The sequence below is a fragment of the Staurois parvus genome, unplaced genomic scaffold, assembly GCF_062004578.1.
Source record: "Staurois parvus isolate SC_StPar_1 unplaced genomic scaffold, SC_StPar_1.0 ptg000730l, whole genome shotgun sequence".
Lineage (NCBI taxonomy): Eukaryota > Metazoa > Chordata > Amphibia > Anura > Ranidae > Staurois > Staurois parvus.
The window spans coordinates 712899-736245 of record NW_028318526.1 but is presented as its reverse complement, the minus strand read 5'-3'; the positions used below and the strand labels follow the sequence as shown (position 1 = coordinate 736245).

The 23347-nt window shown below is 41.1% G+C and overlaps 1 protein-coding gene across 1 annotated transcript; it reads right to left on the bottom strand.

Moving 5' to 3' along the window:
* Window positions 1-4452: 4452 nt before the first annotated feature.
* On the bottom strand, window positions 4453-23347 carry VPS51 (VPS51 subunit of GARP complex). The gene is made up of 10 exons (XM_089653963.1): window positions 23119-23347; window positions 19496-19625; window positions 19203-19349; window positions 17525-17744; window positions 13929-14637; window positions 12304-12519; window positions 10628-10846; window positions 10352-10473; window positions 7127-7214; window positions 4453-5458 (listed from the first exon to the last, which is right to left on the bottom strand). The coding sequence occupies exons 1-10, from the start codon at window positions 23287-23289 to the stop codon at window positions 5198-5200; spliced, it is 2283 nt and encodes a 760-aa protein (XP_089510089.1). The 5' UTR covers window positions 23290-23347; the 3' UTR covers window positions 4453-5197.

Genomic DNA, 23347 nt, shown 5'->3' with positions numbered 1-23347 from the left:
ATAAACATTTTTAAAGGATAATGCACTAGGTCAGTGCGCTCTTTTTTTTGTTTCTCCATTTGCATTTAGTGTATTTGGACCACCCCGGTCTGTAGAGGGCAGCAGGCAGTTAATATTCCAGAAAATTCCAGAACATTCCTATTGGGTCTACTGCGTCCATTCCTAGTGCAGGAGAAAAGTGTTTGTTGTGTTATATTCACCTCTTTGTTGGGATACAACCATGAAGAACAATCATCAGACCTAGAAACCTACAAGTTATTTGAAAACTCATTGCTCTCTTCTGTCATAAATGTGTACCTCGTTTGTCAGCTGTAATGTATGGTGAGCCTGTATGCGGGAGTGACGTCAATGCTGCCACTGAGGGAGAACCTGAAGGAAGACTGGGCAAAGACAGAAGCACCCGGGACCAGCGACAGCTCAGCACTGGAGGGCTTCAGTGACAGGTCTGTCACAATGTACCAATATGCATTGCACACTAGCAAATTATGGCATAAACCACCTGGGGACCTGATTAATAATAATAATAATAAAAAAAGAAAAAACAAATTGAATACCAATTTAAGTGTTCAAATATGCCTTCTGGCTCAGTGTACTCTTTCCTAATAGGTTTTTGGGGGCACTTGGCAAATGCAGGCAATGCTTGACATGCATGCCCTTTTAGTGTTCACGTGAACTTTGCCTTCCTGTTTCCCAGCAGTTCACACGTTTGCATTGGCAATCTCACTGTAAGAAAACTCTGGCAGGAGTGCTTACGTATGTCAGATTGTAAATGTGTCTTTGTGCAACGGTATTGCAACACAAAGACTCAATGTTAGTGCTATTTGTTTGGTAACTCTGTGTTCTTAATTTGTCCGTGGATATCATGTAGCAATACCCGCTGTGACCATCAGTTTTGCCACATTCAGCAGGAAGATAAGAATATGCAGAGATACACAAGAGAGTCACGTATAGTAATGGTCTAGTGTCATGACGATACACAATAATTCATGTATCTGATAACTGGTATTGTTGGCTGCAGAAGCGTTTGAGATTTTGGGAATTATACAACACAACCTTTTATAAAAGCAGTGAAAAAAACAGCAGATTCCTCCATCCACACAAATGAGGTGGATGCCGTAATTTCTCCTCCTGTTACATTGTATTTGGACAATAGCACCCGCCACTGTCAGAATACACTTAGCAGCTGCAGATGCTGATTGAGGAAAATTTTCCAACATGTCCCTTTGACAGACGTTCATCAAATGATCAACTTCTGTCTAATGGGGATGGCCAAACACTGATCAAAATTCACTTGGTCCTCGCTGAAACAGCTGAATTTCAATCGATAAATGGCCAGCTTTAGGCTAGCCATAGAAGGGACAATTTTGGGATGATTCACTGCATATATGAATATTCAAGAAGCACAAGATTATACTGCAGCATTCCTGTACAAATACAATCACAGTCAAAATCGGATATATATATATATATATATATATAAATAATCATTCTCCGCAGATGCATTTTTGAGAATTTTCAAAAGACACAAATAAGAAACATCAAACAACTGCATCATATATAATCTATGAGTTGCTTAAAATGATTGAAAAAAATATGATTATGGAGATTAGAAAATGATTTAAATCTTTCCAAAAAGTACACGAGTATGTCCATCCTTTTGCAGTGGGGAATATAATTATTTGATCCCCTGCAGATTTTGAAAGTTGCCCACTTACAAAGCAATGAAGGGTCTATAATTTTTATCATAGGTGTATTTTAAATGATAGAGTCAGAATATCAACCAAAAATCCAGAAAAAACACGATACAAATGTTATAAATTGAGTTGCAGTTCAGTAAATAAAATAAGTATTTGACCCCCTACCAACAATAATTCTGGTCCCCACAGATTGGCTATGTGCTCAAGTGATACATAGATTAGTCCTGTAAACTTAAGAAGGTGCTCCTAAGGATAACTCATGTGTATAAAAGACACCTGTCCACAGAATCTTTTTCTTCCATTCAAACCTCACCATCATTCTGGGCAAGACCAAGGAGCTGTCAAAGGACCTCAGAGACAAGACTGTAGTGCTGTACAAGGCTGAATTGGCTACAAGACCATCAAGAATCTTGGTGAGAAGGAGGCAACTGTTGGAGCGATTATTTGCAAATAGAAGAAATACAAAATAACCATCAATCGCCCATGGTCTTTAGCTCCATGCATGATTTTGCCTCATGGGGTAAGGATGATCATGAGAAAAGTGAGGGATCACCCCAAAACTACACAAGAGGAGCTTGTGAATGATCTCAAGGTAGCTGGGACAACAGTCACCAAACAAACCATTGGTAACACAGTACTCTAACATGGATTGAAATTATGCAGCGCTTGCAAGGTCCCCTTCCTCAAGAAAGCACATGTACAGGCCCGTCTGAAGTTTGCCAATAAACATCTAAATGATTCAAGAGAAGGATTAGTAGAAAGTGCTGTGGTCAGATGAGACCAAAATTGATCTCTTTGGCATTAACTCAACTCGCTGTGTTTGGAGGAAGAAAAATGCTGACTATGACCCTAAGAATATCATCCCTACAATCAAGCACGGAGGTGGAAACATTATGCTTTGGGGCTGTTTCTTTGCTAAAGGTACAGTCTGACTTTGCTGCATTAAGAGGCCAATGGACAGGCCATGTATTGTAAAATCTTGGATGAAAACCTTCTTTCCTCCAGACACAACACTGAAGATGGGTCGTGGATGGGTCTTCCAGCATGAAAATGACCCAAAATCTACCGCCAAGGCAACAATGGAGTGGCTCAAGAAGAAGCACATTAAGGGCATGGAGTGGCCTAGCCAGTCTCCAGACCTTATTCCTATAGAAAATGTATGGAGGGAGCTGAAACTTCGAGTTGCCAAGTGACAGCCAAGATATTTTAGGATTTAGAGAAGATCTGTAAAGAAGAGTGGCTAAACTTTTTTTATAATCTAACCCTGCTTTAAACTTCTCCACAACTGAATACTTTTTCAAGGCATTGTACATGCACATTTTTTCTATTTGCAATATGGGTTCATTAATTTTTGCAAAGGGTGGAATTTGTCTTTAAAAACATTCTTGTCTGCAATACAGGCCATATAAAAGTGAAACTCGAAAAATTAGAATATCTATATACTAGTTATATACTATATATACTATATACTAGTTATAGCAGCTATAGCAGCAAGAACTTGCTCTGGTAAGATGAGACCAAAATTGAACTTTTTGGCCTAAAAGCACAATGCTACACATCACCCTGAACACACCATCCCCACCGGGAAACATGGTGGTGGCAGCATCATGTTGTGGGGATGCTTTTCTTCAGCAGGGACAGGGAAGCTGGTCAGAGTTGATAGGAAGATGGTTGGAGCCAAATACAGGCAATCTTAGATGAAAACCTGTTAGAGTCTGCAAAAGACTTGAGACTGGGGTGGAGGTTCACCTTCCAGCAGGACAACAACCCAAAACATACAGTCAGAGCTACAATGGAATGCTTTAGATCAAAGCATATTCATGTGTTAGAATGGCCCAGTCAATGTCCAGACCTAAATCCAATTGAGAATCTCTCCATCCAATCTGACAGAGCTTGAGCTATTTTGCAAAGAAGAATGGGGAAAAATGTCACTCTCTAGATGTGCAAATCTGGTAGAGACATCCCCAAAGAGACTTGCAGCTGTAATTGCAGCAAAAGGTGGTTCTACATAGTAATGACTCAGGGGGACTGAATACAAATGCACACTACACATTTCAGATACTTATTTGTAAAAAAATGTTGAAAACCATTTATCATTTTCCTTTCACTTCACAACTATGTGTCACTTCGTGTTGGTCTATCACATAAAATCCCAATAAAATACATTTATGTTTTTGGTTGTAACATGACAAAATGTGGAAAATTTCAAGGGGTATGAATACTTTTTCAAGGCACAGTACATATACACATTGAAGTGACTAGCTTCAGGTGATACACAGATAAAACAAATTCTACATAAGTTGTCCCTGTTTATCTGTAGCCAGCAAAAGTACAAATTTTACACTGCATTTCTGAGTTCCAGAAGGCAGGGGGCAGGGATCGGATGTCATACACTGCACATCATAGAGCAGTGAGTGAAATGTGAATCCTGATGGAAGGGAATGGAGACTCTCCCCTCGACACAGTTCCATAGGGAAACATACACAACAGAGGCAATCACCTTCTGTGTGCTGGAGGGGGGCGATTCCCTGGGATTCTGTGGTGTCCACATAACCTGTCAGAAATGACTCATGCAGATAGCAGAGGGAGGAGTACACAGGAACCACACTAGGTGCTTTGGACTGAGGCAGGTACACACTATAAAGGCATATGCTTTGTTCGTTTTTTATTTCAGAGGTTTAAATTTCTAGTGCTGTTCATGACATATGTTTTACTCTTTAGGCAGCCTGACCACATCCCAATAATAAAAAAAACATGTGTTCCATTGGGCTTTAATACATGTACTTGACAAGGTTTGCTCTCAGTTACTATTTCTACTGTATCACGTGTTACTACAGAGGAAAAAAAAAAAGATAAAACTTATTTCCAATACACTGCATTGCTGAACTGTCCTTACATTTACCTGCAGCACAAACAGATATACAGAAGTGAATGGAATCTTACACTTTCTTTATGTTGTTTAAATCAATGTATGTAATAAATTGTAATAATTACAGTGAACTACATTTGCATGAAAGTGAAAGAGGCATTTAGGAGTATGGTTGTAACGTCCTACGAATTATACTAGATGTGAAGGATGGTACTGATGCAGTTTTCACAATGTATCCTTCCGCTGTGCATAATAAGTATCATGTAAATTGTGCAATATTTACACAGTACCAACATTTCATACTGCCACACTTTTAGCTTTTTTAAATGCAGAAGTGATCCAGGAAGTTTAAACAAATGTTATTCCTCCTAGATCACCATTTACAATTGGTGTGAAAAGCACTATTGAAAAATCATTGTATGCATTTAGAAACATCCTCTAAGCACAAATACATGCAAACTTGACAGATTCAGTGTGAATGAGGCCTAAACCTCAGTAGAATAAATCAAGCATTGGAGGTCATACACAGTCTACCATTATATTTGTTACATCAGTTTATTCCATGCTTGTATATACAGATCACACAAATGTGTACACAATATGTACAATACACAAATCTTCAGTCCATAACTTAGCCTCGCTCACAGATGACGTCTATTACACTCTGCTCCATGGGCGCAGGATCCAAACACCGATGAGCTGCACTGCACACCACCTCATCTAAGAGGCAATGGACTAGATTTTCATCACTGACAAATCGCCACAGATACAACTGCAGGTAGTGACAATCAACTTGTATTTGCTGCAGACCAAAGCGGCCAAATGTGCGTAAGCGGACACACTCCAGGAACGTCTTCAGGCTGATTTTTATAATACCAGTAAGGATGGAAACCTGAGAGAAGACAAATGGGACACAACAAGACATTCACTTTGCAATCCCAGATTTTATTAGAACACAATCCAATGTCAAGAAAGGCACCAACCATAGAACCCCCCAGTACTTTTAACCAGAAATATCTTCATTAACATGCGACAAGTTACTAAACAAAAATCCCTTTTTAAGGGAACCTCCATTACAGTAGTGTACAGTTCCTGCACATACTGCCCCCCCAACACACACGCCTTATTAAAAGCTACACTTATCTATTACATTTAAAACTGGTAAGAAAGAACCAGTGATTCTAATGGCCTAGGATTTTCTAGAAAGAGTATAAATCTTCTGCAACATTAAAAAGGTAACTCCACTATAATGGGAAACAAAATTAGCAAATAAAAAAAGTTAATACAGCATACACAATTTCTACACTTCACATTGTACATGAATTTTATTAAAGATTGAAAACTTTTCCTTTTCAATCTGCAGCGCTGTAACTTTCTGTAAAATGCAATTCAATATGGCAGCCTGGAGCTGTTCTGTACATAAATGGTGTACAGAACACCCCCAGATATGTCATTTCCTGCTTGTGTGATTGGCTTACTGATTTTCCCAGAAGTTTGCACAAGTCAGATTTTTGGCACTCCCTGCAACAAAAATGTAATCTTTGGTGAGATACACCCAAAGAGAAATCACGTCTAAAAGGGATGCAGACTCTGCCACTTTCCTCATTAGAGCCCTGCAAGTGCAACAGCTGATAATTATAAAATGACTCCCATTAGATTCACTCTGCACATGGACACAGACAGAAAAACTGCTATTCCTTCAGAAGAAAAGAAATTTAGGAATCTGCAACAAAGTTTGTAAAAATCCTTGCATTTTCTCTCAAAAAAGTGAAGTTACTCTTTAAGCTCCACACCTATATACACCGCACTATCTAGAGCAGTGGTTCTCAACCTGTGGGTCGCGACCCCTTTGGGAGTCGAACGACCCTTTCACAGGGGTCCCCTAAGACCATCAGAAAACACATATTTCCGATGTGTAAAGAGCAGCTACTGTGTAGAAAGCAGCTGCTGTGTTAAAAGCAGCTACTGTGTTGAAAGCAGCAGTATTGGAGGTAAAACGACACTCGTGAATTATAATTACTGGGTAAATAATTTTATGGTTGGGGGTCACCACAACATGAGGAACTGTATTAAAGGGTCACGGCATTAGGAAGGTTGAGAACCACTGCTCTAGAGGCTTATAATACTCTTCTTATTTAACTGTTTAGCTACACAAAACAATGCTATAGTGAACCTTAGCAATTATGAACAAAGTCTTATTTTAAACTATTTTTAGTATCCATATATAACATACACATTTACCTAACGTATGCCTTAAACAGGGGTTGAACAGATTCAACAAAAATAAAAAATAATGTTCCTGCCTTTGGATTTTCAATCTTACCTCTACACATTGATCATATTCTGTGTGTTAACAATTGTTGTTTTGGGCTGTGATTATCAGAAGATACTTAAAATATGTCAAACTGGTTTTCCAGTATAACATGACAGCTGTCTGAGCAGTTAACCATGCCAGAACATGGAAGGCTAACACAGGGAAAGTATAAGTCAAACAAGAAAGGCAAGGGACACACTATAAAAGAAGGCAAACAAAAATATTCAAAAGAAAAAATTGTTTTACCTTGTTAAACTGCACAGTGCTAAATATGTCTATTCTCTCTGAGAATAACTTCTGGATGTTACTTAGAAGGCTGGTGTCCAGGGGTGCACTAAGTGAAGTGAAACAAGCACAATGATATCTTTAATTTTACAAAGTACCAATATATTCAACAGCACCAGATACAACTACAAAATGTAATAACATGGATTTAATACAATATACAAAACAAATGGAAGAATGGCTTCACTTGAACAGCTTAAAAATACCATCCAGAAAGTGCAGACTAAAAGACCACAGGGAGGTGATTGCTGGGTGTTAATTAAAATAAACCCAGTGCACTGATTATAGCTTCAAAGTTTTGTTCCTGGAGTTATTATGGCTGTGAAACTCTACCTGTAGATCTCGGCCAGGTGACCAGTAGATCGCAATCTGGACTTGCTGACCTGCCATCCCAAAGCATCAGAGTTTAATGCAAAGTTGGATCTGCAGTAGGGAGCAAGAGCCACATATGCCGATGCCTCCTCTGTAGTGCTGGCTCCTGTCCCATGCAGAGTGATACCAACTGCACTCCACCTCTTATCCTGGCTAGCAGTCCCCAGAGTGGAGCCAGCAGCAGGAAAGAAGAGATCTTCAGGTCAGTGTAGAGCAATACACTGGACAGAATAGAATAAAACTGCTTTCACACTGTTACGCTGCGATTAACCCACACCGAGGGTGCAGTGCAGTGTACCTGCAGCTTTCCTGGGGGTTTGCAGCACTTAGCCATAGACTTCTATTTTATCCTGTGGGTTTGGTGCACGTTCTGAAAGCGCACCAAAACTCCTGAATACAGGAAAGTGCACCACATCTGCAGGATAAAATAGAATTATATGGCAAAGCTAACCCAGGATAGTCAGGTGGAGGACTCTTTCCACCTCAATGTGACAGTGCTGAGTGCTTAAACAGCCCCTCACCAAACACCATGACTATCAAGTGGGAGGGAGAAGAGTGAATCAAAACACCTGGAAAAACCTTTTTTTTTTTTTTTTTGCGGTGACCAAAGTGGCAGGATAATAAAGGGATAGGGAAAATGTACTGCTGGTGGAACCAATATTAACGTGAACCTGTTGCTTTGCTCTGTATTTGAACCTGTTCCCACCAGCTTTACACATATATGCGTCATCTCAGAATTGGGCCTTCCTCTGAGGGGCTGCATGTATGCACAGCTGTGTTTGTGCTGAAAATGCTTCCAAACATGGAGACCAAGCTGTCACCGACAGCTACTGGTCTCATACTAATGATTGGCAGTTGGAAGAAACAGCTGCCAAAACACAATTACTGTGATAGATTGTTACGATCACAGTGAACACTATCTGTAAAACCTGTCTCTTGTACTCTCTTTCTCCTCTTGAATGGAGAAAAATATATACTGGGTGGAATTGAAGATTTGTGCACATGCAAGCCTACACCACTCTAACATAAAATATTAAGCAGATACAAGTCCCTTTGTTAATTAGGAACGATCAGTTCTATGTTCTGCCATGTTTGTGACATGCAGCACAGAGAATGGAAAGCTGAAGTTGCAAGCTATAATCTCTCTGCCATCACTGCCCCTCAATTAAAGATAAAATAGCTGGATCAGGACTTGATTGGTTGGTACCAGTGTCACAGCCAGTGTGTTTTATGCAGGGCTAATGTATTGTGCACATACAGTGCGGAAATTATTTGATCACGTGCAGATTTTGTACGTTTGCCCACTTACAAAGAAATGAAAGGTCTAGAATGTTTATCATAGGTGTATTTTAAATGATAGAGACCAAAAATCCAGAAAAAAACATGATACAAATGTTATAAATTGAATTGAGTAAACAGTGAGTAAAATAAATATTTGATCCCCTACCAACCAACGAGAATTCTGGTCCCCACAGACTGGCTATGTGCTCATGTGGTACACAGATTAGTCCTGTCAACTTAAGAAGGTGCTCCCAACCACAACTCGTTATGTGTATAAAAGAAACTTGTCCACAGAATCTCATTCTTGCATTCAAACCTCACCATCATGGGCAAAACCAAAGAGCTTTCAAAAGGATGTCAGGTACAAGATTGCAGACATGCACAAGGTTGGGACGGGCTACGAGACCATCAGTAAGAAGCTTGGTGAGAAGGAGACAACTGTTGGAGTGATTATTCACAAATGGAAGAAATACAAAATAACCATCAATCGTCCTCAGCCTGGAGCTCCATGCAACATTTTGCCTCATGGGGTAAGGATGATCATGGGAAAATTGAGGGATCAGTTCAGAACTACCCGAGGAGCTTGTGAATGATTTCAAGGCAGTTGGAACCACAGTTACCAAACTAGTTATTGGTAACACAATATGCCATCATGGATTGAAATCCTACAGCGCCCGCAAGGTCCCCCTCCTCAGGAAGACACATGTACAAGCATTTCTGAAGTTTGCCAATGAACATCTAAATGATTCAGAGAAGGATTGTGACAAAGTGCTGTGGTCAGATGAGACCAAAATTTTGTTCTTTGGCATTAACTCGACTCGCCATGTTTGGAGGAAGAAAAGCGCTGACTATGGGCCAGTTTTCCTTTGCTAATCAAAAAAATTCAAAAGATATCCATTACCATTTACTAACAAATAAAGGCCCAATTTATTCTGAAAAAACAAGGTATAATTCACCTGGATAATGAAAAGTAGTAAAAAAAAATAAAAAATAAACAAAAAAAATAAAATAGGGCCCGTGCAGGATAATGTCATAATGTGCTAGTATGAATTGCATACTAACACTTTATGACAGATTAGCCCTCCAGCAGCTGTCGCCGCTGACAGGGCTTCTATCTTCACCTGGTCTTCCTTCCAAGTTCGTGGGCTCTGGCTGTTTGAATGGCCGAGCCGCGATGATGTCACTCCCGCACATGTGCGCGGGAGTCAGTTGCAGCACAGCTCTCTCTCAATAGTCACCATGCTGTCCATTGAGAGCACAGTGTGCTTGTGTCAGTGACATCACCAGCTACTAGTAACGTAATATCTCCTAAACGGTGCACATTTAGGAGATATTTACTATACTGTTGGTATGAACAGAAAATGGGATATTACTACCACTTTAAGTAGATTGAAAGCTATGTATGGTTTTACAAGTCAAAGTTATCAATACCGACTTCAGGCGTTCATGTTGGCTTTACTTTCACTATGAAGGAGTTAAAGGCGGCACAGAATACAAGGGACATAGTTCTTGTTTTTCTTCTCATATATTCACCTGGGGGTGTAGCTCTGTGCATATCTCCCCTGCAGACGTGAGCTGCTATACACAGAGAAGGTGCGTTTACTGGAATCACTACTATGTGCTTTCCGCACTCCTTCCTCATACAGTAGACCCACCTGTGCAAATCAATAAGAAATGTAAGGAAAAACATTGCTATTTGAAGATAAAAACATTTGTGTGTATTAGAGTTGTCTTGAAAAGACAGCACAGCATTAGTAGGTCATTACTGCAGATCAATATCATAATTGCTAGGCAACAAAGCTGACTCACCTGTACATCAACACTAGTAATATCTTCCACTACTCTCTTCATAACTGCCCGGACATTCCGTGGTTCTATGGTCATCACCCAGTCCCGAGTCTCAACACTCTTGCGCAACATCTGAGAAACAACTAGACCCTGAGACTTCACATACTGATTGAGCAGAGTCTGAGCGGTGGAGCGAGCCAATGAGCATAGCGTGCTGACGGGAGTGACTGGAGAGTGGTCCTATAAAAAAAAATGACATCTACAACAATAAAAGACTGGAAATAACACAAAATATGCACGTCACTAACGTTTAATGTAATAACATATAAAAGGAAATACATCCCTGCGGCACCCAAAAATTGCAAGCTTTGACACAGCTATCTGTACTAATTATTTCTTATGAATAACGATTTACCAGCAGTGCCCATTTCTTGTTCTACATGGCCGATTAGGAGTGAAAACTACTGTTCCAGAAAGCTTGGGCCTGGTGTAAAACAAACGCACGTCTGATGTTAAACTGATTCTTCGTGCTTTGGACAAAATCTAGCCATTGCATGCAATGGAGAAATACCAGAGCCATCAACCACAATAAAAAAAGGATTTATAAATTACAAATACTGAGCTAACAGAGCAAGTGCTGCTGTGTTCATAATGGAAAAGAAAATCTCCCACCCTCAATCAGTAAATTAACTTTCCTCGGCATGATGCCCAGCACTGAGGGAACATAAACATATGATACCCTTCCACGGTACTTTTAGTTTTCACTGTTACCCTGTGAACAGCTAGCAATTGACATCGTGCATAGACTGCTCCGAAAAGGAAAGGTTAAAAGTGGTTCCTGATCATTTGTTCACTGTGTCCTGAAGATGGTAACTGTTCGATACATTTACAGTCATTTAAAAAATTATTCAGCAAAATATTAAATATATATATATGTTTTTTTTTATTTTATTTTTTTTAAAGCAGACAAATTAGGCATTAGCATATAGTCAAATTTACTGACACGTACTGACTCTACTAATATTTGGCTTGGGCATCTAGGGATTAATGACCCTGGGCAAATAAGACCAGCAGGATTACTAACAGGGATGAACTTGGGCATTTTCGGATCCTAGTCCAGACCCAATTAAAGTGGAATTAAAAAGGGATCTATGCCTTTTCTTCCAATGATTCATGTCCCTTGCCAGTACCGACAACTTCTCCTGTGTGCTGGTTTTGAACCATGCTCATTGGCACAGGAGGCCGTCATTCTGGTACACAGTGATCGGGCCAGCCGCTTTAAGCTGAGCTGTGCATGCGCAGCTAATTTTACATGCGGGGGGACACTACAGACAGGCAGGTAGATTTATTTTATTGAAGAAGAGCCATTGCATGTCTCTTCTGCAATAAAAAACCTACCTGCTCTCAGTGAACTTTAGTTCCGCTTTAAGCAATCCCACGAGTAAGCGGTCATTTGTACTGTGCAAAATTATAAGCAGCTGAGATATTCTCTGCCCACCGTTGCATGTATACAAGGGAGAGTGCATCCATGTGGCTGTGGGGAAGGAAATGCCTCAGCTAATTATGACTGGCCCATTACAGTGACAGTTTCCTGGCAGGATTGCTCAGGTGGGTTTGGACTAGGAACCGAACACCATTTTATCCTAACTGGAGGTCACATTCAGCGAAAACACAATAAAATGCAGGAGTGGATTTACCAGGCCCAGAAACTGTTCATCTGTCAAGGTCAGTATGTAGCTGATGGTTGAGGTCTCATAGTCCAAGCAGAGGCGAGAGAGAAGTAACAAGAGCAGTGGTGGTGTATTGGCACTCTTTTCACCTGGGGAGTCACAGAACTGTCGCGCTGTCTGGCACACAGACTTGATGAAAGCTACAATCAGTCCTTCCCGGACACCTTGACTACAGAATTCACCCTAGCAAGAAAAAAAGTGAAAGAATTGTAACACAGAGAGAAGCTGGAAAAAAGGAAGAGTAACAAATTATGATGGATATATTTTACAACTGGAACTTTAGAACAAATGTTATCTTAGTTTTGACCAGAGTAAGGGACAAAACATTTGCTGAGTTTCTATTTCAAGCTATATTTCAGTGTCCCAGTGATGGTGATAACCAAAACAGGAAGTAAAGGTAAATCACCAACACATATTCCAGCTTCCAGCCAGGGGCGGACTGACCATTTGGAAATTAGGGCACTGCCCAAGGGGCCGGGGTCAGTAGGGGGCCCCATGAGATGCCCCTGGTACCTTTTTCATAGGCTTTTTTGAGTTTGGGCAAGGACACAGGGGCCCCATGAGTTGTCAGTCCGCCCCTGCTTCCAGCTCTTTCCCACTCAAATAAAAACTAAAACAAACCTTGAGATTATTTCATATCATTAGAAAATGCAGTCTTGTCTTTGAATTTTGGCATTCATTTATTCATAGATAAGGTATCCTACTTGTCTGACAGGCCCCTTACATTTGATCAAACTCTGTATGGCTATGCCACCTTAATTCTGTTTTCGCACTACACAATATAATCAACCCTGGGGTTCCATGTGGTGAGCATCTCTCCGGACTGGTAAAGGTGCTGGAGAGCGGACGGCATTGACCTCATGATATACATGCTACTGACCAAGTAGTTCTGGTGAGTGCATAGTGGTGGAGGACCTTGAACTGGATAAAGAGCACTTTGTGTGATTGAACACTATCTGCCGTGATTGACACCATAAGTTTACAGATTAAATTGGAAGGACTTTATTATTTATTATTCTGTTGTTGGTTATACTGTGACACATTTAGATATAATTTATGTTGTTTTATTCACTGATTTGCTAGTTTCCTTATGCTGCTTCTATATCTATAGCGCTCCCTGTTTACTTTTGAATTTGAATCTCATATAACCGGTTGGGAGTGTTTTGAACGCTTTGTTTTCACGATAATCTTATCCAATAAGATTCCCTCTATGCCAACAATTCTGTATTCTATACAAGGCTGATCCTAGATTTCTTGTATAGTCACTGTGGGGGAGATTTAAAATCATGTGCAGACCTGCAAAGAAACCAACCTGTTTTCAGGTTTTATTGTCAAAGCTTAAATTGAACAAGCTGAAGTTAAAAGCCGACTGGCTACCATACACTACTGCACCAGATTCTGAGTGATCAATTTTTTTTAATAAATCTCCCCTATGTGTCCTATTATTTGATGACTGCATCTGCTTTTATTTTTTTTCACCCCCATTGATGTTAGGGGATCATTGTGATCCTGTATTGACCTCATGTAAACTTAATAAAAATAATCTTGAAAAAAAAATAAGAACTTCCATTTAAAAAACTGACTGCACTTACCTTAAAGTATGGTTTGTCTGAGAAAGCCACATCTTTAGCTGTGAATAGGTGCACTGAGGCCAAAACAGATTTAATCTGGTTTAAAACAGACCCAGAAAGCATGGCTAGTAGTTCACCCAATGCTGGAGCTTCTTTCCCAGGAACTCTTGGAGCTGCAAGTGCTTGTCGAACGTCAGTTATACATCCCTGGAAAAAGTCTTTTAAAGCCTGTAGGTACTGAGCCAGCCGCTCCTGTGCTGCTCTAACCACAATCTCCGTTCCTCTCCGATTAAAACTGCACCCCGGTACCAACTTGGAAGGTGCCTGGAGCCGTCTATGGAATCTGTCCAGTGCCCGGACTAAGAGCGAGTTGTCTCCTGGACTCTTTTCCTCTCGCAACCGCTTCTCAACTATTTCAAAGTAGCCTTCACTGAGCTCATCTAGGAATGTGGTAAGCTTCCGCTCAGCCATCTGTGCTGTGCTCCCTGGATCTTTACAGAACAGACTCTGGTAAGAAGCTGCTAGAAGACAGGCGTTACTAATAAATCCACCACAGCCCCGGTCAACAAATTCAAGAATGTCGCTGGCCCCCTCCAGATCAGAGAGGTGAGAAGCCAAACGTCCACGTCCATGAGCTAGAAACTCATCACAAAGCAGGTGAGCTGGCTCCTCCAGACTCAAAAGCAATTCAATACATTCAGATAGGTCCTGGGGGGAAGAAGAAGGATTCCTGCAGGAGAGGGCCATGATATTAGTAAGTGATATAGATATGACAGAGTACAGTCAACAAAAAGATATAAGAAAACACAATGATCATCGAGATAGGGGCCTTGTCCATGCCAAAATTAGTTGTTGAAATGCCTGAGATTACATTGTATTGACTAAGCATCTGCACTTTAAGTGTAGATAGTTAACTGAACATATATAAACAGTATACTGTATATCTATTCTGAAATTCTAGCAGCCAATACACTAAGCAGGACCACTAAAAAATGTTGAGATATAATGTATTTAAGCAATCATGTAATGCATATGTGCGGCAACAGAGACTGGGGCTCCCAGCACAGTAACCAAGCCATCACAGACAGCTTCCAGTCTCTGTATATTATTAGGAGTCAGCAGGGCAGGCTCCTAATCATGTGACCATTGTGACAGACAACCACCGAGATCACGGGATCAGGAAATCTCCCTTCTCTTCCTGTTAGCACTTAGTTTAAAAGGCCGCCAGGAGGGGGTGGGAAGGGGTTAAAAAGACTATTAGGATACATACTGTATATCCTAATCATAGTGTTCCATAGTGAAATACATGTATTATACTTTACAGGATGGCCTCTGTTAAAAGGAATCGTCTTGCTGTTCCAGACTTACAGACACTGCTCAGATCTTATCTTTAGCAAAAGACATCCAGGTGTATCGTATACCTGCATCTCTCCGCTGTGGTTCCACCTAAAAACCATTGCATCACTACTGCATCCCTTTGAGCCCAACTCTGAGCAAAGCAAGAACACCCTCCCTCTCCCTATAGATGGTCAATGAAAAAAAAATTCTAAATGCCCTGTTTACTTATCTGAAGCCTCAGACATGTATTGTTCAGTTCCCAAGATTTCTCTCCTTTTTTGTTACATCAGGTGGGTCCTTCTTCCATCACTGCCTATTTGATATGGACACAAGGTCCAGTGGCAGAGGTTCTATTGCAGAGGCTTTGGAAGCAGCAGAAATACAGGGGGTAACAAGGAGAACAGTCCCAAAAAAGATAGCGAGTGGCTGAAATGATCCAGTCCCAGGGGCAGGAAATAAGATTTCTGGAGCAAGGAAGAGGCGAGTATTGTAAAGACTAGATCTTGTAATGTGCCAAGACAAGGTGTTTGCAGCACCCACCCAGGAGAAAGGCAAGTCATTTACTAAACTGAATGCTTTAGATAGGGAAGATCCTAGCAGTGCTTGTAACTGTATGGGCTTGTTTATACATGTGTTGCCCTCGGAAAAGCAATCCACAGTGGATAGCTTTTCAGAGTGCGTTTGACAGGTGGTGAGGAGGTGTTATGTCACTGCCTGTTTTAAAGTGGTTATAAATCCACAATGTTTTTTTTTTTTTTATCCTAATGCATTTTCTGCACTGAAGAACGTGTTATCTCAACATTTCAGATTCCTTACATTTGTCTGTTGTACCATTACTTATGTTAAAAAGTATCCGGTTTTCATTGTATTGCCCCCATGCCCCCCCTGCATAGCCATTCACTGGGAAGATCAGTGAGCTGCTGTTTCTTCAGCCCAATCTCTCTAGCTGCTTAGAACAGAGATTATGTGAAAAAAAGTATTTATAATGCTTCACATATACTGTATACAAAAATATCGCTTTTCAATTCTATTTTAAATTGAATGGGTTGTTTAACAAGGTGAGGGTTTCCATATAATTTAAGGTAAAACATGCCCCACTAGTTTGTTCTACCCACTCCCCTCCCTAAACCTGACTCCTCTCTATGCTCCAGCGCTGTCCTGGCATCAGAATCACTCCTCCCACTGCCTGCAGTCACAGGAAACACAGCAGTACCAGCCATAGGCTCCTGCTGCTGGAAAACTCCTATGAGAAGGGAACAAAGGCATGGCTTACCGGCACTGTGTGTGTTTATGGACGCACACAGCCTGGCTCGGGAGCGCGCATGCAGGGGGGCCCTTATAGCATCCAGCTATAAGAAGCAGACAGCACCCGTGGGGGACTTCCAGAAGATGAGGTAAGTATAACATCATTTTTATAGTAAAGGGAAAAAAAAAAACCTTAAGTATCACTTTAACACCTGAAATCCCGCACCATCATTTCACAACAGCGTGCACTGAACACAGATGAAGCACGGTCAGATTCAGCTTTGTTTTACGCTCTTCTAACTCTATACTGGTCCCTTAAAGTGATGTGTAACCTTAATGAGCAGAAGAGAGGCTTGGGAGGATGGAGGAATTTTAGTGAGAAAGCTCAGCACTGCCTTTTTGGTTATTTACTGCCTCTAACTAAAAATGCTCACAATTCTGAATAAGCTTTCAAGAGAAGTATGCCCCCACAAATACTTATTTAGAGGTCTGTTGTTAATAGGCCTGAATAGCAGGAGATCAATTTACACAGGATATTCACAACATAGTAGTAAATCACTCTACATAAAATGTGCAGCTGCAATCCCTGGTGCAATAAATGATAGCTGCAAGTGGTAACTACCAAATATGCATATAAAATAAAAATTTCTTAGTCCAACACGTTGTATATAAAATATACACAAAACATTATATATTCTATATAATGGAAACCTGTACTGAGAGAAATACAGTGGCTGGTACTGCATAAAATTCTGTCTCTGGCTACAATGTTTTAAGTTACTGAGCAGGAACAAAACATGGATATATCAGGAAGGTCAGAACTCCGATCTGCATACTTGTAGTGGATCAGTACGTCAAACACAAAGTGTTAAAGCCATAGGATCAGAATGAAAGCCAGGTGACAAGAATTTTCAGAAAAAGAGATCAGAAATGGTACTCTCCATATTTCCTTTAATAGGCCCATGACAATAAACCAAGCAGAAATATGGCAGCCCACTGTCTCAGTAGAATAGTTTAACAGGACAAATCAATACCTGAATCTTTGGCGTAGTGTGTCTGCCAAGCCTGCCACGATTGCCTGGCAATCTGTTTGGATGCCATGGAAGGAAGGCATGTGCTGATACTGCTGGAGTACACTTTTGGCTTTGGTATGATATGACACAGCCTGGGAAAAAGCACCCATTTCAATGCACTTCTTCAGTCGAGCAGGGAGTTCAAACAGGAACTGCAGTTTGCGCAGGAGGGTGTGCACACCTGGATGTCAGAACAGAGACACGTGTGAACCATGAGCAGAATAACATAGATCAATAACGGTTTTTTATTATCATTAGTTTTAATCTGGTTGCACTGTAGAGTAATCAGCAGAGAAGAGGCTTTGCTTTGTGTCCCCCTATATTTAAATCCTGGAAGCTCTCAACACAGCTCTGCAATACTGCAAATAATTACTCAAATCCTCCATGATCACAACAAATCAATATCAATATGGACACCCAGACTCTAGCTGGAAATGTAATTTATAGCTGATGAACTGCTGCACATTCTCTCTTTTCATTTCATTTTATTACAGGTATTAGTATAGTGCTGACAGTTCATGCAGTGCTTTACACAATGTACATGGACACAGGTCCCTACCCTGACGGACCTTACAATTGGAGGTCCCTACCTCACATACATACTATACATAAATATACCAGAGCTAATTAACCTGCCACAAGGTATTTGGAGTGTTAGAGGTAACCGAAGAACCGGGAGGAAACCCATGCACATACAGGGAGACCTTGGAGACAATGTTCTGATTGGGACTTGAACCAAGGACTCTAGTGCTGCAAGACTGGCGTTGAATATCACTGAGTTATATTTCATTTAGAGTCCCTGCTTCAAGTCCAAGTCTAACCAAAACCTCATTTTTTTTAGTTTTGGATGGAGTGGGCTAGATCCATTGTCAGGTTTTACCACCGCTTGTGTCTCTGCCAGGGGAGCTTTTTTTTTTTTTACACTTCCTGTCCTCCCTTAATATCGAGCAAGGAAATGAGGTGAAATTTCTCCATCAAAGAAACAAAACAGCAATAAAAGCATTTTTAGTAGTGTGGGGAAAAGTCAGAACTTCAGTCGAAGTGAGGAATCTCAAAGACTCAAAGTGGTTGTAAAAGTTCAAGGTTTTTTTTTACCTTCATGCATTCTATGCTTGAAGGTAAAAAACCTTCTGTGTGCAGCAGCCCCCCCAGTAATTACAGGAGCCCCATCGTGATCCAGCGATGTGCATGTGAGCCTTGGTTCTCCATGGACTCTCCCTCCTGTCAATCACAGTCAGTGAACCTATGAGGAGAGCAGGGAATGGGGCCGAGACTCTATGTGTGAACTGACATGCAGAGGAGCAGCTCGGGAGCAAGCCTGCTTGGGTGCCCCCATAGCAAGTTGCTTGCTCTGGGGGCACTTGGCAGGAGGGAGAGGCCAGGAGTCCTGGCGGGGACCGTGAAGAGGAGGATCGGGGCTGCTCTGTACAAAACCACTGCACAGAGCAGGTAAGTATGACATTTTTTTTTTTTTTTTAATTGCCTTTAATATCATTTCAAGGGTGAACTATTAAAAAAACAACTATGAAATCAAAGGAAGACTGTGACAAGAGGCACTGTTGTGTCACTCTCTTAATCATACATGTCCTCTTGGTCTAAAGATACACAGGAAGGATGAAGCATCATTGGCATCACTCACCACTAAGCTTGGTAATATGTTGGTGTCTCTCCTGCAAGGTACTGCTGATGCGGGCACTAAATTCAGTGATTACTGCCATGTTAGCTGCCAGTCCATCCATCTCATCCTCCATCTTTTTAAAATCATTTTTCATTTTACGAATGGTATCTAAGGGATTGAACAATGACATCTGTTCAGCAAATATTATGAACATTTGTTATGCAAACCATTTAAAGAACCAAAAGCTATCAAATCATTACAGTCAGAAATATAAACACAACCTGCCATCCTTTTTATGCCATCCCATCATTTACCTGTAGCGGATATGAACTTATTGTAGTTCTCATAGACCAAGGTCTGCATATCACTGTCCAAAGCGCGTATCTGACGAACCATGTCAGCTTCAACATCCATCAACTCTGCTAGAGAGCTCTCTTTTCTCAACTGCAGATACAAAAATGAAAATGAAAATTAAATACAGTTTTATATAGCTGACATAACATATGTAATCACACAAATATAAAAACATCTGGGTAAATGTATTACAGAGACATTCCACTCTAGATAGTGGTTCAGGGCAGATGCTAGAAAATGGGGTTCTAATTTGCAACCATTGCTTATCCACAATTTGCCATTCTTGTTCGTAATAGAAAAAAAAAAATTCCAGGCATGGATTTTTAACACAGTTACAATGATCAGCTTAGACCAATGTAACTATAGATTGTATATACCATACCTGTAGAATCCCTCTAGAACGGGGGTCAGCAACCTGTAGATCACGGCCAGGTGACTTGTAGATTGCACATCAGTGTGAAAAAAGCATTATTGAGGACTCAGAACAGTAAGTGTTCATGTACATTTACAGTTTGGGTGGTGATAAAATTCCATAGTTAAGGCATGTTTTTACCACCCCGCTACAACCCCCCCTTTACATAATTGGCCACATGTTCCCACTTCCAAGATGGCCGCGATCGCACTTCCGGTCAGCGTCGATACGTCTGACGTCACGTGTCCCTGACGCGTTTTTCAGAAGGACCCTTCTGAAAAAGTCATAGGAAGTGACGAAACGCGTCAGTACACGTGACGTCGGACGTATCGACGCTGACCGGAAGTGCAATCGTGGCCATCTTGGAAGTGGGAACATGTGGCCAATGTTTCCCTGAACTTGTCTACACTTGTATCCATGTGAGGAGGAGCTGCTTCACTCAAATTTTAATGTGAGTTACCAAATAAAGGAGGATATTTTTATCTACTATCTGTGACTGTGGATTTTCTTGTGAGGATAATGGAAGAAAAACCCTAGCATTGGATGAAATCGTTATGAGGAGAAGTTAACCCAGAGTGGTGTTATGCCCTGTTGTTTCGTATATAGGGTAATTATCCATCAGCATATGAGTTGGAGAGTGTTGGTTTGGGTTTAAGGTGATCACTGATGTATATAGGGTGTGGTGATACACATTTGCAGTGACAACTTGGAGTTGCTTTCACATATTGTGCTAATGACACTTTGTGTGAGTGTCTTTCACCTATATTTATATTTACAAAAGAATATTTGCATGTGTATAGATACTCGTATAGAGTATACACATTTATAAAGATTTTTTGCATGTTGCACAGTGAGTGGCACGTGTGTTTTTATTATTTAAAAGGTATGACACTGTCAAGTTTTTTTTTTTTTTGAGGTGTACTGTCATCAGGATTTGCGGGTATTGAGAAGGAGTTTTTGATGAAAGAAGAAAGAGAACTATTATTTACACTTGTGGGGACTATATTTTTTTGAATTTTTGATATTTTGGACAATTTTTATGTTTTTTTATGTTTTTTATGTTGGTTTTATTTTTATTTTATGTATTTGTCAAAGGGAAAAGTTTTATATATTTTTGCTTAATTGGCCTTCAAGGGTGGAGGTGAATAACTTTTCTGGGATATTATAGGGTGATTTTTTGCTGTGTATAATATAAGTTTATAAACCATTGCACTAATATCAAGTGAAATAAAAAACTGGAACAAATACAAATTTATTCTCTACGGTGTCTGCTTTCAGAAAATATATCATGTTTGGGGGTTTTAAGTGATCTTCAGGCCTAAAATTATTTTTTAATCATGTAAACCAAAAATGTTTAAAAAATGGTAAAAATGGCTCTGGACACAAGTGGTTAAATGGATGTGAAAAAACTGATCCTTTTTTTTCTTTGAAAAAGCATGACTGAACTGATGAAACAAATGGAACGTCCGTGTGAAAGGACCCTGAGTGTGAGGAGATGGAGGCTCCCTTTGATGGAAAAAGAAGGGATGGAGGCTGCGTCTGAGGTGAGGGAGGCTGTCTATGAGATATGAGGGACAGAGACTGTCTCTGAAGAAGGGGAGGCACCTCTGAAGTAACAGAGCTTTTATAAGGTGGTGTGTCCAACTTAAAAAGTCCTCCATCACAAGGTCTGCGGGTCTTATATAGAGGTGTGTGTCAGGGAGTCTTATATAGAGGTAGGTAGGTGATAGGGGGTCAGCATGGCAGCCAATGGGGATCGGTAAGCTGCTGAAGCATACGTGCAATCGGGAGCTTTCCAATCATGTGACCATGGTGACAGCCAATCCCAGCGGTCACATGAACCACATGCCCAGCTACCGGCTTTTAAAACTCTTAAAGGGCCGGAAGGTGGTCGGCATAAAGGGGTCAAAGCCCATTTTTCCTGTCATCGCATTTATGCGTTACAAAGTCAGCAAGAGTTTAAAGACATAGCCCACCTTCCACCATGCTTGCCTACATGGGAATGTGCAGGCAGGCCCATTTGCATCAATTTGGATCCTCTACATCAGGAGTGTCAAACTGGCGGCCCTCCAGCTGTTGAGGAGCTACCTTTGGGAGGCATGCTTGTAACTGTCAGCCCTGCAATGCCTCATAGGACTTGTAGTTCCACAACTGGAGGGATGCCAGTTTGACATCACTGCTCTACATGGACACAGCTGCTGCTCCCAATTTGACAGCTGTACTGGCACAAGACCCCAAATTCAGACAGCATGCATTGAGTTCAAGCACTTCCACATACACACAGCTGTCAAATTGGCGGCAGCAGCTGTATAGTTGCACCCACTACATCCCAACTCACAGGAATAGGCTGCCTGTAGAACAGAACACCTGTACATCCCCCATGCAGGCAAACATGGTCCTCACACGGATGTAATCTGCAGTGCACCTGTGTATGTGCTGATCCACACATGTGCAGTGCGGACTGAAGTTCAGGTTTCACAGCTAATTGATACAGTAGCTGTTCAGTGGCTCATGTCAGGATTACATCAGGTTCAGGACAGGATCAGCTCAGGATTTTATCCTGTTTTCATGTCAGGTTTAGAAAAGTTCCCATAGAAGTCAATAGCCTGTAATCCGCACCTGAACCGCACTGCTCAGAAATAGGACAGGACTTTTTTTTTTAAACCGCATTGAATCTGCATCATGTCAGTGCACTGGACATATGTGAATAGGCACCATAGGAAGTAATGTTATTTCACCTGTCATGCGGATTGGATGCGGTCCAAACCACAACCGATCTGCATATATGTGAATGGGCACTAAAGAGGAAGAAGCCTTACAATCGGGACACGTGCTCCTCGAACTACTTTCTAAGGGGATTTCCTTCCCTTTGCAGAGATTTCTTCTCACTTCCTGCTGTGTGTCTGGACAGGAAGTACAGGAAAACCTCCCCAAAAGAACACAGTAAAAAAACTGACAGAGGAGTTAACCATTTCCTGTTCTATCCAACAGTAGAATATTAGTCTGATCATTAATCACATGGACCAGATCTCCACTGAGCTGTACGGGTGTGACTGTGGGGTGGACAGGGAGATATACAATGAACCGTATGATGTACCCTGCTCTGTATATACAACACAGCCTCATACACAGGACAGGACACTCAGCATTGACGGCCGGATATGACGTCACCTTAGTCAGATACATGTCTGGGTTGAAGTGAACGCCATCAATGTCGGTGGGATCCAGCAGCCTCTCACCGCTCTTTCCTTCCTCCGTCATACCATAATACAGCTTCAACATTCCGTGAGCTTTCCGTTTCCTTCCCATATCCTCTTCCTCCATACTGCCGGTGTCCGCCATCTTTCCTTTACCACACAGCAACCTTCTGCTAAACTGCGCAAGCGTAACAGCTGCCGAT

Bases quoted from the DNA above. Each gene is read 5' to 3' on its own strand.
- VPS51 (XM_089653963.1), bottom strand. From the start codon at position 23,289: ATGGCGGACACCGGCAGTATGGAGGAAGAGGATATGGGAAGGAAACGG. The intron at 12,520-13,928 runs GTAAGTGCAGTC...TTTTCTTGCTAG, and splicing joins CAGACAAACCATACTTTAAG to GGTGAATTCTGTAGTCAAGG. The intron at 7,215-10,351 runs GTGAATATATGA...CACTTCACTTAG, and splicing joins GCACAGAGCTACACCCCCAG to TGCACCCCTGGACACCAGCC.